Here is a 16,216-nt window from a genome sequence, read left to right on the forward strand (position 1 = left end):
TATTTAATGTTTATAATATTATCAGTATATTATAAATATTACATATTAAAATCTAAAATATTATTTTATCTGATTTTACTCCTTAATAAATTAATTGCCAGAAAAGGTCTCTTTTTGGGTTTTATGAGACACCAAAACTGCTATTTGAATCTTGTCAAAACAGACACTAAGGCACATAGAATGGGTGTAATGTTTTTCCCCCTTCATTTTAAAAAACATTTTGAGTCACTGTAGATTCATGCAGTTGTAAGAAAAATACACACTGATGCTATATACCCTTTGCCCAGTTTCCCCCAATGGTAACATCTTGCATATAATATAATATAATATAATATAATATAATATAATATAATATTACAACCAGGATATTGATACTGATACAATCCACCTATGATATTCAGATTTCCCTCGTTTTACATGCAAGTGTGTGTGCATTTACTTATATGCGGTTCTAGCATATAGGTAGATTTTTAAAAATAATATAGGTGTAATGTTTTTGTTTAGGTAAAACAAATGCTTACTCTCCAGCACCTAATAAGGGGCTTATGCCACATATGCAAATAATAACTACACTAACTGTATTTAAGACTTATGCTTTAATGTTTTTTAAATGACAGGGCAGTTTTTTTGTCTTTTTTTTTTTCTTTTAAAGTAGGTTCTACGCTCAACATGGGGCTTGAACTCAGGACTCAGAGATCAAGAGTCACATGTTCTACCAATTGAGCCAGCCAGGCAACCCTGACAGGGCAGTACTCTTAATAAAACCCAGCCTATTTACTGGTAGATGTTATTTGTGGTTATGTGATTATGTAAGAGAGAAGGCATAGAAACAAAAATAGTCTTGTAAAACTTGCAGTTTAAGAACTAAGTTGTCTGTAAATTTTATAAAAGTAAAAAATTAATCCTTTCACTCCAAAAATAAGTGAAGAATTTACTAAGCACTCAAACATAATTTACTAAGCGCTCAAACATAATTTCCTAAGTGGGAAGTGGGTGCATTTGGGGAAGCTGAGACATCTTTTCCACTTCCTCTACTAATTTAGGAAGATAATTATAAAACACAACATTATGATATAGGATGAAAACATAAAGAGGTACTTACGTATTATAGCTATGAATATAAATCTTATGAGCTGTCATTTGTTGCAGCGAAAAAACATGAATGGTCATTCGATGAAGTATATCACTAGTTTCTGCAAAAAACTGGTCAAAACCCCAACACTTTTCCTGATCTGCCTCCAGGATGTTTGCAAGAACAGGGGTAAGTAGAACCTGAAGACCCCTGAAATAGTAATAAAAAAGTTACTTGAAGAGTGAATGTTGTATTTTATCTAGGTACAAAATCATAATATTTATGAACAAATCAAAGTAGCTCCTATTACTTAGATTAATCTAAAAAAATTTTTTTAAAGATCTTATTTATTTGAGAGAGAGTAAGAGAGAAAGCATGAGCGGGGTGAGGGGCAGAGGGAGAGGGAGAAGCAGGCTCTCCGCTGAGCAGGGAACCTGATGCAGGGCTTGATCCTGGGACTCCAGGATCATGACCTGAGCTGAGATCAGTGGATTAGAACCAGGCAGTCATGACGATAAGACAACGGTTTAATTTCATGGTCTTTAATGTCCTTTTAATATGGCTCTCCAATACATAATTTTTAATGTTGAATTTATATCCTTTTGTAGTATACTTCTTTGGTAGTATACTTCTTGAGGAGTAAAATGAATACAATCATCCAGCAATCAATTAGTGCCAATTCAACTAGGGATAATCTTTGACTAATAAGCTTAAATTTTTAAAAAATGAAAGAAAAAAAAAGAATAAAGACCTTTATTTTTTTCTCATGCTTTCAATGAATTATACAATATACTCAAATAGACTCTCAACTATGGAATTTCAAGCTGCTTTTAAAACATATTCTTTTTTAAAAATGTAGACTCCATGTCCAGTGTGGAGCTCAATGTGGGGCATGAAATCACAACCCTGAGATCATGACCTGAGCTGAAATCAGGAGTCGGGCACTTAACTGACTGAGCCACCCAGATGCCCCTAAAATATATTCTTGACTATGTAACAGACACTGTAATAATTCCTTGGTGTGGTTACTACAATAAGAGGTGGACAGGTGGTAGCATGCAAGTTACTTAAATGAGAATCAACCCAGAAATCTTTGCTATCAGTCTGTCTTCCCACTGAGCTTAGCTTTGAGAATGTGAGTCTGCGAATGGCAGCAGCCACCTTGTGGCTGCCAGCAAAGAGCCTGACCTACAATAAATACAAATCAGAAAAAAGGAAATCTGAATGATTTGAAGAGACCAAGTCTGGACGTCACAGTCTAAGTCCAAGGATTCAGCTGGGCTTTGAGTCACATACACATATGAACTTTTAATTACAAGGTCAATCTATATCCTTTTTCACTTAAACCAGCTGAGTTAGGTCTTTCTCATTTGCTACCCAGTCTTGGCTAGTACATATAATGATGGTTATTTATTTTTTTACAGTTGTTATATTTTTGATAATTGCTTTCATTGCTGATTTGTAGTACTTAAAGTCCTTACTATTAAAAAAAAAAAACGCCAACAGGATTACATAATGTACTTTCTGGTACCTAAGCAATTTTTATCAAAGAATTTAGAACTTGGTGTGCTAAAGACTGATAGGTAAGACCTGCTACCCTCCTGAAATATACACTCTGTAGTGCAGATCAAAGTACTGATTCTGAATTCCAGAAATATAACTATTAGCCAGTGCTCACTTCCTAACCCCTTTACATTTTATCAGTTTTGCCTGAAATTCCAAACACGAGTATTTTCTAAATCAAAATTTAACACAAACCACTATTAAAACATTCAATTTCTGCTCTCCAATAAAATGAATTTCTCTTGATAATTCTGGCTGCATGACCCAATTTCATTTTGGAGACTTTTTTTAAACAACACACAGAAATGAAACTGTCAGAACAGTGGTTCTCAAAAATGATTTTATACCATGTTGTACACATGAAACTAATGTAACACTGTGTGTAAACTATACTCAAATAAAAAATTTTTTTTAAGAAAAAAAACAAACCCCCAAAACAAAAAAGATTTTAGAAGAACTCTTAAATGAGTTTCAAACATCAAAAGTATAAAATAGATATTTTATTAGCTTATGATATATATGGTTTAAATGAATAATAGCTAATATTTAAAATATTAAATATTTAAATTTATTTATTTATTTATTTATAGAAAGTCATACAAAAAGCACCCACAAATTATAATAGATGTTAAGCTAAATGATAACCTATCTTATGTGTAGATTACACAACTGCCAGGCTCAGGAAAAATGGAAGCTAAATCAATTATCAGAAATTCTAAATATTGATGAGTTTCTAAATGGCTTTATTTCCAGAGTAAAATCTAAAATAATTTACTCTCTACTTTTAATTTCTTTCTCCTTAAATATTTCTTTGTGGTAATAGAATTCATGTCTGATAATATAATTTTTTTGAGTTCTGGTTATTAAGTTAAATAAGACCCATCTGAACATTTGAAATGGTGAAAAAAGTAGTAGAAAATTATTAATTCTCATTTTTTCAATAATATGAATGCTTTTTAAAATAAAGGAATACTAAACTTCTTGAGTGTTTGTTTTTTAGAACTCTAGTTATTCCCATTTGTACCACTATTTGTGGTCTGTCCATATGGATGGTCAGTACAAAAGATACCAAGGTCCTAAGCTGAATCTCTACACTGGACAGAATTCTAAGACCAGTAATTACCAATCTCAAAAATGTATGCCCTCTGTCCTAATAGAGATCTGGCAAAACTATTTACATAGATCAGAGTCAATCTTTACATTGCCACAGAGATAAAAATCACATGTCACAGCACATCTGAAATATAGTAACATCTTAAAAAAAAAAAAAAACACACCTCAAACCAAACTACACTAAGTATTTGTGATTTTAGTCAACAAAGATTTCAAACACCAAAGTGCAAAAGAGAACTGGATACACCATACTGACCGAGAAAGACTACAAGAAATAGGCATGTCTCCACTCCAGTCGATTGGTCCATTTTCTGCTTTCTGTACTCCAGATATTGCACCAGAAGGCTTTCCAGTAATTATTTTATACCTTGGGAGGAATAAATGCAGAATAAAATAAGTAGTTCATTATTACATAGCGTATCAATGGGCTTTGCAAAAATATTTCCTCAGTTGCACCTACAATTATCTACTAGATGAAACTTTGTGATTGATGTTCACAGGATCCATAAAACAATCAAAATACTTTGAATCTGACTGACTGAAGTAGAATAGTGGTTGTACGATTATTTTATATATGCCATAATTAATTTTCATTGGATCTCAGAGTGCCATATAACAGCATCTTGATGTTCACAACAAAAATATTAATTTTTCCATCTGAAAAAATCGAGCAAACACAAAAAAAGTTATGTTACAGAATGTTTCTAGGCCATAAAATTCCTTTTACCCATATTATCCAAAGGCAGTCAACTGGACTATGAAATTACCACGGAATGAACAACAGCACTTTTTTTTTTAAAAAAGAAGACAACACTATACACAGCACAGTATCAGAAAGACTTTGCGGGGCGCCTGGGTGGCACAGCGGTTAAGCAGTCTGCCTTCGGCTCAGGGCGTGATCCCGGCGTTATGGGATCGAGCCCCACATCAGGCTCCTCCGCTAGGAGCCTGCTTCTTCCTCTCCCACTCCCCCTGCTTGTGTTCCCTCTCTCGCTGGCTGTCTCTATCTCTGTTGAATAAATAAAATCTTAAAAAAAAAAAAAAAACCTTAAAAAAAAAAAAAGACTTTGCAAACTGAAAAAATACATAACACATACAAGAATAGGTGTGTGTACCAGAATTAAAAGCCAAATTTAACTGGATCCTTGAGGTAGGTGATAAAAATAAAGGTGACCTGGAGAAGAGCTGGAGGGGGAAGCAAAAGAATACCATAAAAATGTAGTGAGTCGATGAGAGCAGCCTGGCAGGTTTCAGCACTTTCCTAAACAAAACCGGAGAGTGGGAGAGAAATAAGGGTTCCATGCCTTCAAAAATACTTTCCTCCAGATGAAACCGCAAAACATAATACAGCAGTCTTACATCGTAAGTTTATAGATATTGTTTCTGGCGTAATTTTTTGTTCATTTGTTTAATGTCTACATAAATGTGCTCTGACCAAATCAATATATTCTCTAAAAAGCAGAAGACACCACTACCACTGATTTGGACCATTTGCTGCTTTCTCAGGAGAGGCAGCCAGGAGTGCTGCCTTAACATATTTTTCACAGAAGAAGGAATTTAATGTGAAAAATGAGTTGCATTCACAAGAGAAAGATCTGACTGTGGAGGAGCAAGTAGAGATATGTGAGATTAATGCAAGAAAGAAGAAGTGAATAGAATGATGGCAGAATCCTTAAAATTTTTAGAAAAGCTTTACTAATTTTGATAAGATCCGTATATAAATACAGTGATAACATGTATACGAGATGCTGAGAAAACACCACCGCCATAATGTGAGACGAACACATCCTTCCATAGTGAAACAGTCTTTATGACTCTTTCAACCACCTCCTGAACATTATCAGTGTTCATGAAAAGCTGTGCATATAAAGAAATAAATTCTTCTAATGACGTATCTGTGCACATGATGACAAAATTACCATCAGGTATTCCTAGCTGATGAGTCACGTGTTTCCTTTATTAGGGAGCACCACGCTTTTATTTAAACCATTTTTAGGGCAGCAAGAAGTGTGCAAAAGCTTTAAAGTATATGTGTGACAATAAAAACCTGATGAACTGTTAGGCACAATTAATGTTTAATGAGAAAAACATAAATTGACCCTCAGCCTTCATTAATGACGAGATTTTATAAAATGGGCACTGCTGTAATGCAGGCTCAAAATGCCGTTATACCAAAGTCATCAGTCCAGTAGTGGATGTCTTCTCCCCATGAATATACAGACTGTTCTTGCTGAAAACATTCAGATATCCAGGTTTTATTTATTTTTTAAAAAAGATTTTATTTATTTATTTGAGAAAGAGAGACAGTGAGCAAGTGAGAGAGAGCACAAGCCAGGGGGAGAGATGGAGGGAGAAGCAGACTCCCTGCTGAGCAAGGAGCCTGATGTAGGGCTGGATTCCAGAACCCATGACCTAAGCCAAAGGCAGACACTTAGCCTACTGAGCCACCCAGGTGCCTGATACTAAAGCAAAAGTCATTGTTATCAGCTGGTTTTACCTCCTCAAATCAACAAACAGAAAAATATCCTTCTCCCTCAATTTCCTGACGTGAGATTAGATGAAAGACTGTATTTTTATAGTCGTGATTATTTACGTCATGTTTGCTTACAAAAGGCAGGGTTAAATATAAAGGTCTGAGAGAAATGTTAAGATCTAAAGAATGATTGGATACACTGGGCTGTCAGTTACTGTCCCAGAACATGCTCTAAACAACATTTATAACCTTATAGTTTTACGTGAACGTGGATTGGCTATTTATCATGAAGCAGGGTCATTCACTGATTTCTCTTACAATAAAAAGACATGTGGTTGGTGTAGAGATGTTTATAAAAAATTTCACATCTAGAATTCCATCTCTTTCCTCCTTTTTGTTTTTTTTTTACATTTTATTTATTTGAGAAAGCGAGACAGAGATAGAGATATAGAGAGAGAGAGGGCACGCAGGAGAGGGCGGGGGGAGGGGCAGAGGAAGAGGCAGAAGCAAGCTCCCCACTGGGCAGGGAGCCTGATACAGGGCTATATCCCAGGACCTCAGGATCATGACCTGAGCTGAAGGCAGACGCTTCACCCACTGAGCTACTCAGGCACCCCTCTTTTCTCCTTTATTTGGTTTACAACAGTGATTTTATACACAGTAGTATTTCCCAATAATTATGGCAGTACATAAAGGTATAATGCACTAGTAAAATACATTCAGTCTTTGGACCGAAACCACAACGCTAGAAAAAAATTTATTAAATGTTATATATATACATATTAACTGTTACTTTTGAAATGGTAAAAGAAATCAGATCAGTTCAGGGTAACAATTTTATTTCTTTTTTTAAAATTTTATTTCTTTTAGATCTGGTAATGGTTCTAGTATGCCACAGAAATACTGTATTATTCAGTTATATAAAGGAAAATAAGAGAATAAAGAGAAATAAACGGTGTTGAAATAGAATCCAGAAAGCAGAATATTTTTAATAATGGACCAAAGACTGATGCCATTTACACTTTGTATATAAGATACTTAAACACAATATGAAAAATGAGGCCCATATACTTTATAAGGCTATATTCTTATTCAAAACAAAATAGCTTAAAATATCAGAAATGATGGCTAAAATCGATTTTCATTAGTATACACGCTTAAAAAAATGTGTGATGAAACAAAGACAGAAATACATTTTTAAAGTTATTTCAAATTTTAGATAGAGAAACCACTTACATCACTTCCTTATTCCTACGTGGCCCTTCAAATGGTCTAAATGGCAGTGACCCGGTAGCTGCGTGGTAAAATGTTACCCCAATGCTCCAAAGATCAACTGTTGCTCCATATTTCTTCTGATGATCTTTTCTTAGTACTGCTCTCTCATACATATCAGGATGCTTAAAAAAAGGATGAAGAAACGAACTTGTGTTCTATAGTAATACATTACACACAAATGGGTATTAATAACACCTACAAATTCCGTCATATTTTCCAAATAATTTCACTTTCCCAATTTGAAAAGACTAGTTCATGTTTTCTTTTCCCTCCTCAAACCTCCAACACCACGCTTCCCTTGACTCTCAATTTTGAAACCTCACTTCATACTTCAGCGAGGAGATGGAAGCAATCAGAGATCAATTCTCCCTATGCCTTTTAGCAAACGCTAACCTACCTGAATCTGTGTCCAGAATCCAGGCCTACTTTCCAGTTATGATGGAACTGCTCCTATCAAGGGCAAACTTTTCCATCTGTGCTGTGGAACCCACCCTATTGTCCCATCAATTCCAGAAATCAGTTCCTGCAATTACCCCTTTTATTTTATGTATCAGTTTCCACCTACTGGATAATTCCTTTCAGCTTACATACATGCTTTAAGATCTCCCATTTTCGTATTTACCCCAAAGATACAGACGTAGTGAAGAGAAGGGCCATATGCACCCCAATGTTCATAGCAGCAATGTCCACAATAGCTAAATCGTGGAAGGAGCCGAGATGCCCTTCAACAGATGACTGGATTAAGAAGTTGTGGTCCATATATACAATGGAATATTACTCAGCTATCAGAAAGAACGAGTTCTCAACATTTGCTACAACATGGACAGCACTGGAGGAGATAATGCTAAGTGAAATAAGTCAAGCAGAGAAAGACAACTATCATATGATTCCTCTCATCTATGGAATATAAGAACTAGGATGATCGGTAGGGGAAGAAAGGGATAAAGAAAGGGGGGGTAATCAGAAGGGGGAATGAAACATGAGAGACTATGGACTATGAGAAACAAACTGAGGACTTCAGAGGGGAGGGGGGTGGGGGAATGGGATAGACCGGTGATGGGTAGTAAGGAGGGCACGTATTGCATGGTGCACTGGGTGTTATACGCAACTAATGAATCATCGAGCCTTACATCGGAAACCGGGGATGTACTGTATGGTGACTAACATAATATAATATAAAATCATTAAAAAGATCTCCCATTTTCTTTCTCTTTTTTGGGAGGGGGCGGGACAGGGAGAGGGAGTGGGAGAGAATCTTAAGCAGGCTCCACACCCAGTGCAGAGCCCCATGCAAGGCTCGATCTTGCGATCCTGAGATCACAACCTGAGGTGAAATCAAGAGTCGGACACTTATCTGAATGAGCCACCCACGTGCCTCTAAGATCTCCCATTTTTTAAAAAAAACCCTAAATTGACCCCACCACCCTTTTCTAGCTATGACCCAATTCTCTGCTTCCCACCATAGCAAAAAACTTCTCAAAATAACTGTTCACACTTATAACTGCCTTATTTCCTCATCTCCTTTTTAGGCCTATGGCATTAAACATTATCCATATACTTTATTTATTTTGAAGATTTTATCTATTTATTTGACAGACAGAGAGAACACAAGCAGGCAGAGTGGCAGGCACAGGGAGGGGCAGAGGGAGAAGCAGACTCTGTGCTGAGCAGGGAGCCCAATATGGGGACTCGATCCCAGGACCCCGGAATCATGACCTGAGCCAAACGCAGACACTTAACCGACTGAGCCACCCAGGTGCCCCTTATCTATATGCTTTAACTCCCAAAACTATCTCCTGCCCTGAGCTCCAGATTCATACATTCTACTATTTTTAAAAAATATTTTATATGTTTATTTGACAGAGAGAGAGCACAAGTAGGCAGAGTAGTAGACAGAGGAAGAAGCAGGCTCCCCACCGAGCAGAGAGCCCGATGTGGGGCTCGATCCCAGGGCGCTGGGATCATGACCTGAGCCAAAGGCAGACGCCCAACTGACTAAGCCACCCAGGTGCCCCTACCATTTTCTTTAATATCTAAAAAGTAGCTCAAACTTCACACCTAAAATAGACTCTTGGTCTTCACTCTCAAATTGGTTTCCTTCTAATCTTTATCCCCTAAGAAAGCAGTACCACCACCTGTCCAGTTGCTTATACCCCAAACCTTTCGGGCAGCCTTGATCCCTTTCCTCAATCCTGACATGCAATCCATCAGAGCAAGTCAGATGGACTCTGAGATAAAAATCAAATTTTCTAAAATGATTTCAGAGGACTAGACTGACTGGGTTGACTGGGGATGTAGAAACCTAGACAAGTAGCTGGTCTGATGTTAAACACATGACTTTAAGCCCACGAGACACTATACTAGAGTTGTGGAGCAGAGATAAATCTTACAGGACATGGCTTAGGAGCTTACAGGTCCAGACGGACATTCTGCTGGACATTTAGCTCTGCAGAGTACAACCAGGAGTCAGTCATATATACTTAGCCTCCTGATATTTGCCTTTATAGAAGCTATGCATTAGAACTTTAAGGTTCTTGCAAGATAAAGCTACAGGAGTGTACTACAGACCAAAGCAGAGTAAAGATAACCAAAGATTTGATCATCCAAGTCAAAACAAATATCTTACGACATTGTGATACGTGGCCGTGGCCCAAGGGCCCGAGAGCCAATGCAGATAACACCACTGGGCGGGTATTTCTAAATGATGCAATCTATGAGTCTGACTCTCAAAGGGTCACAATCCCTGGATTTTGTGTGTGTGTGTGGGTCAGAGGTAGGGATGGGGGATGCTCTTTTGGGAAATTATTTTATGTTTTAAAGATTTTATTTATTTGAGAGAGAGAATGAGAGAGAGAGAGAGAAAGCACATAGGGGGGAGGGTCAGAGGGAGCAGCAGACTCCCCGCCAAGCAGGGAGCCCAACACAAGGCTCAATCTAAAGATCCCAAGATCGTGACCTGAGCGAGATGCTTAACCAACAGCCTGAGCCATGACCTGGCAGACGTTTAACCCACTGAGCCACCCAGGCACCCGGGAAATACGTTTTTAAGAAAAATCAAAAGAGATGATAAGCACGAGGGGTTTGAAGTGAGTGTCCAAACATATGCCTACCAGACATATGGGGTCTAAGTGGTTTTGCTGGTTTTATGGCATAGCACGTAAACTATTGTCCTTAGAAGCACTAGCCAGATCTTTGACTCAGTAGATGGTACTTAGTGTAATGAACAGTGCTGTGAACAGAGTACCTGGATATGCCTGATAATCCTCTAGCACACGAGAAGATACAGGGATTCTAGAAGGAGACAAAGGGGGAGTCTCCTCAAAAGGTACAATAATACACTGCCTGACTGGTGTAATTCCCCACAGAGTGACTGATACTGGCTTAACACATGCTGGTTAGACACATCTGTGTTCTTTGGCTCTCTCCTGAACGTGCTACTTGTTTTTCTGTAGGGTTTGGTATTACTGGGCCTGGGTTTCCATACTTGGAAAAGGAAAATAAGGATAAAGCTACTGTAAAGCTCTCAGTTTATATTATTAAGATATCCATAATATTAAAAATGGCAGAAGAAAGAATGTTGAAGTTTTCTTTGGACTTTCACAAAGAGGGGGGAGATTAAACATCTGACCTGGGAATTTCAAAATGAGAAAAATTTTCATTTAAATATAAATACTTCTAGATTGCTGAGCTTCAGGCTATTATTTAACTCTTTTTATAACTTCTGGTATACTGTATTTGAAAACTGGGCTGGGCATAATCTGAAATAGGAAATAGATCAGAGTAAAATTTCAGCTTGGAGTACAACATGAACTCTTGCAGTTGATTTAATGTTTTGTTCTTTCCATTTAAAAAATTTGTTAAGAAGTAAAAGCTAAACTCTGGTCCCAGAAGAATACGTGAAAGATTAGAAGTTGGTAATGGGAGATCAACCTCATAAAGGCTAGTACAGAATGGCCGTTTGTTCTGCTCAACACAGTAACTGGGAAGTGCTACTGGCATTTAGTGGGCAGAGGTCAGAGATGAAAGACATCCTGTTGAATAGGGAACAGTTCTGAAAAATAAGTGTGTGATACCCAGCACTACTTTTGTAATCTCTATGCCCAACGTGGGGCTCAAACTCACAACTCCGAGATCAAGAAGAGTCACGTGTTCCACTGACTGAGCGAGCCAGGTGTCCCTCTAGCATGACTTCCTCATATCCTGCCAGGCATTTGTGCAGGTGAGAAGTCTACCACTCCATTTAATATATAAACATAAAATATTTTTGTACACAGAGTATTTTGGTAGCTACAGGAACGCAGCTCTATGAGAATCTACTTTATTCAGTTAGAAACTACTATGAGTTACTCACTGCTTTGGAAAATCATGCCAGTGACAGCACCACCACTTGTGATGTGTGACTCAAAAATAGAACACAGCTGTACTTGCACTGGAAGTGCTAATGCATATAGGTGCAAGCATCAGATTCTTTAATCTGTTTGCCGGTGAATCTGTTGCTAAACTTTTACATATTAAATGTCTATTATTTTATTATATTTTCTTTTATAATATTATTAAGATATTATGCTATTCTCTTAATTAGGCATACACGTTGATTATACCTCAGAATTTCATTTCAAGATACTGAAGGGAACACTGCAAAACATTTATTATAAAAAGGGAGTGATCATACAGAGTTGAAAGCACTAGGCTGTATGTTCTGGCTAGCCTCTGCTTATATCTCCATCTCCGACCCCTACCACCTGACCCTTCACTCGCTAAATTCTATCAAACTGCCATCCTTTCTGTTTCTCAAACTTCCAAGGTCATTCTCGTTTTAAGGCCTTTGCAGTTCTTGGTTCCCTCTGTTTGTAATGCTCCTCCCCCAAATCTTTGTACGGCTTGCTTCTTTTTAAACATTTAAGTGTCACTGAGGATTGAAAGGAGGCTTTCCCTAGCTATCTTTCTCCTGCTAGTCATTCTTTATCTTATTACCTTATTGTCTTCCCAACACTTCAATGATCTGAATTTATCTTATTTATTTATTAACTATTTTCCCCACTAGAATGTGGGTTCCATAAGAGCAGGAATCGTGTGCATCTGGTTCACCACAGAAGTTCCAGGGCCTCCAACAGTGCCTGGCACATAGTAGGCACCCCATACATATTTGTCGGATGAATCTAATCCATTTTTGGGTATTCTTATTAAAAGATCATCAAAATATAAGTACAGACTAATTTCGGGTTATATACTGTTAACAGAACAATTTAAGACACCTTCATTCATGCTAGACTGAGAATAATCTGAATAAACCTACAAGGACAGCTAGACTTTATTCTTTATAAGATTATAATGGCAGAAAATCCAATTGGAAAACGTCACAGAATCTAACACTTTTTTTTTAAAGTAGTCTCTGCACCGAACATGGGGCTCAAACTCATGACCCCAAGATCAAGAGTCAGATGCTGTACCGACTCAGCCAGTGAGGTGCCCTCAGAATCAAAGACTAAAGTCCAGAGCCACGAGCAATTAGTGATAGCTTTATATTATAAACTTCCTGATAAAATGTTAAATGTACCTACTTCTTATTTTAAATTTTTATTAATGAAATATAGTTGACATACAATGTTATATTAGTTTCAAGTGTACAACATAGTGATTCAATAATTCTAAGGGGGCGCTTGGCTGGCTGGCAGGCAGGCACTGTTGGTAGGAATGTAAACTGGTGTACCCATTGTGGAAAATAGTATGGTGGTTCCTTGAAAAATTAAATACACTTATTTTATTTTCTTAAGTGCTTCAAATGCTTACTAACTTCACACAAACACACCAACACAGTTTCAAACACAGAGCTTTTCTAGCTTTCTAGCATTTCAAATTAGATCTTTTCAAAAGCATTTCATTTTTTGTGTTTCTAATAATGTTCCTTTCTGTCTTTCAGTAACCAATCTCCTTGAATAGAATCTTCTGTTTCAGAATTATAATGAATTTTGCTCTACAGGGGCTATCACTACAACAAGCTCGTAATATATTAACGGCTCTGATCCAAAAATGGGACCATTTACTAGCTACATGCTTCTGAAACATATATATAGCTTTTCCTTTTAAAATAGATCCATAGCATTAGTAAAATTAAAGAACTTTAGTGTTATAACATTTATAAGAATTTTTAACAGAAAAATAACAGCATCCTTAGATACCAACATCTAATTCCCTCATTACACACCATATACATGAGAATAAAAGTTTAATTTTTGTCATAAATGTTACTAAGATATTTTATAGTGAAGTAGTTGACCAGTTACCCATATTTACAACATATTCAGCTTTAAATAAATTAGCGATACATGACTTACCAAATATTCTTCTGTGCCATACAGAGAAACAAACTGCTCATCATCTTCTAATTCTCTAGCTGCGCCAAAATCTGTGAGTTTGTACACAGACTGTCCATCCTCCCCTATAACACGCATGATATTTCCTGGCTTGATATCACGGTGCACAATGCCATTCTCTCGGAGATGATTCATTCCACCGACTTAGTAAAATAAAACAAAGGAAATCATAATGTAGGCATCTATGTGCATGTGTATTCACTCAATGTTTTTCCATAAGTTGGTCTAAGATCATTTTTACCAAAGACGTAATAGATGGCATTTACATTTTATATCTCATGTCTGAGTAATGGAGTTTAAGAATAAGGATCAACATGGTCTGGAGAAGAGTCCAATCTCTCTTAATTAAATCCTATTAGGAAATGGAATAAAATGGTCTTAAGCATATGACTTCCTGAATTACTTTTGGTTATATATATGTTGGTAATCTGCCTAAACTTAAGAATTATGATTCCTGAGAAATTACCAATCTTTCACCACAGTTTCATATTTCTTTAGCTTGGGAAAAAATTTCATAAAAAAGTAAACTGGACTCAATACATAAAATAGTAAAAAAGTCATAAAGGCAAAGTGTCAGATTGGCTTCCATAAGAATATATTTCTTACGTACTTAAAGTTATTCTTCAAAGGTCAGTTTCCTTTTTTTTTTTTTTTTTTTTTTAAGGGTAAAGGTGGCTACACTGCTGAAATTAAACTGTTTTGGCTAATTGACAAGCAGTGCCACCGAATGCTAGTTTGGAACATTTGACAGTTGAGAGATGAATGTCCAAATATAATATATGAAAATAAGCTTACGGGTATCACATTCAATTACGAAAATTCAGGGCTACTGGTATACTTAGGAAGTCACTGATTATAACTTCTACTTGGTTAAACAGGCTGTAGCATATATTGTTTCTCTCTCATCTTATCCTCGGTTAAAGGGTCTCCACACTGCTTCCAGTGTCAAGTTCAAGAATTCCCACTAACCTTATGCCTTCTTTATCACTGGACTTTTCCCATTCCTCAAATACTGATTCATTTCTTGTCAAGAAGATATTATTCCCTTTGGTTGCCATATTCTTTTTTTTTAAATAGCTTTGAGATAAAATTCATGTATCATAAGATTCAGCCTTTTAAAGTATACAATTGAGTAGTTTTTAGAAGAGTCAAAGTGTACAACCATCACCACTATTTTCAGAACATTTTCATTATGCCAAAAAGAAACCCCATACCCATTAGCAGTTATTCCTCAACTCTGCCAACCCTCAAACCCTTGGCAATGACTAATCTGCTTTCTGTCTCTACGGATCTGCCTATTCTGGACATTTCATGTAAATGAAATAATAAATATTTGACCTTTATGTCTGGTTTCCTTCACTTAGCATAATTTTTCAAGGTGCATCCATGTTACAGCATGTAACTCTACCTTCTCTTTTTAAAGTAAGTTATAGACCCAACTCATGACCCCAGGATCAAGAGTCATATGCTCTGCCATTGAGTGAGACAAGTGCCCCACTTTCTTTTTCATGAACAAGTAATACGTCATTGCACAGATAATGGACATTTTACTTATACATCAGCTGACAGACACTTGGGTTACTTCCATTTTTGGCTATATGAATACTGGTGTAGAAGTTTTTGTGTGGATATATTTTTAATTCTTTTAGGTAAATACCTAGCAATGGAATTGCTAAGTCACATGGTAATTCTATGTTTAATCTTTTGAGGAACTGCTAGACTGTTTTCGAAAGTGGCTGTACCTTTTTATGATCCCACCAGCTGTATATGAGGATCCAACTTCTTCACATCCTTGCCTACACCTGTTTTTGTCTTTTTTAATTTTTTTTAAGATTTAATTTATTTATTTAACAGAGATAGAGATAGCCAGTGAGAGAGGGAACACAAGCAGGGGGAGTGGGAGAGGAAGAATCAGGCTCCCAGCAGAGTAGGGAGCCTGATGCGGGGCTTGATCCCAGGACCCTGGGATCATGCCCTGAGTTGAAGGCAGACGCTTAACGACTGAGCCACCCTGGCGCCCCTGTTTTGTCTTTTAATTAATTAATTAAAGAGAGAGAGAGTGAGAGACAGCACATGTACGAGTAGGGGGGGCAGAGGAAGAGGATCTCAAGCAGACTCCCTGCTGAGCAAGGAGCCCAAGGCCGGCTGGATCTCATGACCCTGAGATTGTGACCTGAGCTGAAACCAAGAGTTGGACACTCAACCGACTGAGCCACCCAGGCACCCCTGTTTTATCTTTTTGATTTGGCCATGCTAGTGGGTAGGAAGTGGCATCACTTTGTGGTTTTGATTTCCATTTCCCTAAAGACTAGTAATCTCGAGTATCTTTTTATGCTACTTGTTGGC

General features: G+C 37.1%; 1 protein-coding gene across 2 annotated transcripts in view; it reads right to left on the reverse strand.

The window, feature by feature from the left end:
* Positions 1-16,216, reverse strand: part of TBK1 (TANK binding kinase 1) — a 41,278-nt gene that overhangs the window by 12,312 nt on the left and 12,750 nt on the right. For both annotated transcript variants that reach the window (XM_026500107.4, XM_044384641.3), the window contains 4 exons: positions 13,832-14,013; positions 7,458-7,618; positions 4,005-4,115; positions 1,103-1,282 (listed from right to left, as the gene is read on the reverse strand). In XM_026500107.4, coding sequence (XP_026355892.1) covers positions 1,103-1,282; positions 4,005-4,115; positions 7,458-7,618; positions 13,832-14,013 — 634 coding nt within the window. The remainder of the gene's footprint in view (positions 1-1,102; positions 1,283-4,004; positions 4,116-7,457; positions 7,619-13,831; positions 14,014-16,216) is intronic.

Source organism: Ursus arctos, unplaced genomic scaffold, assembly GCF_023065955.2.
Source record: "Ursus arctos isolate Adak ecotype North America unplaced genomic scaffold, UrsArc2.0 scaffold_21, whole genome shotgun sequence".
In the NCBI taxonomy this organism is placed as follows: Eukaryota; Metazoa; Chordata; class Mammalia; order Carnivora; family Ursidae; genus Ursus; species Ursus arctos.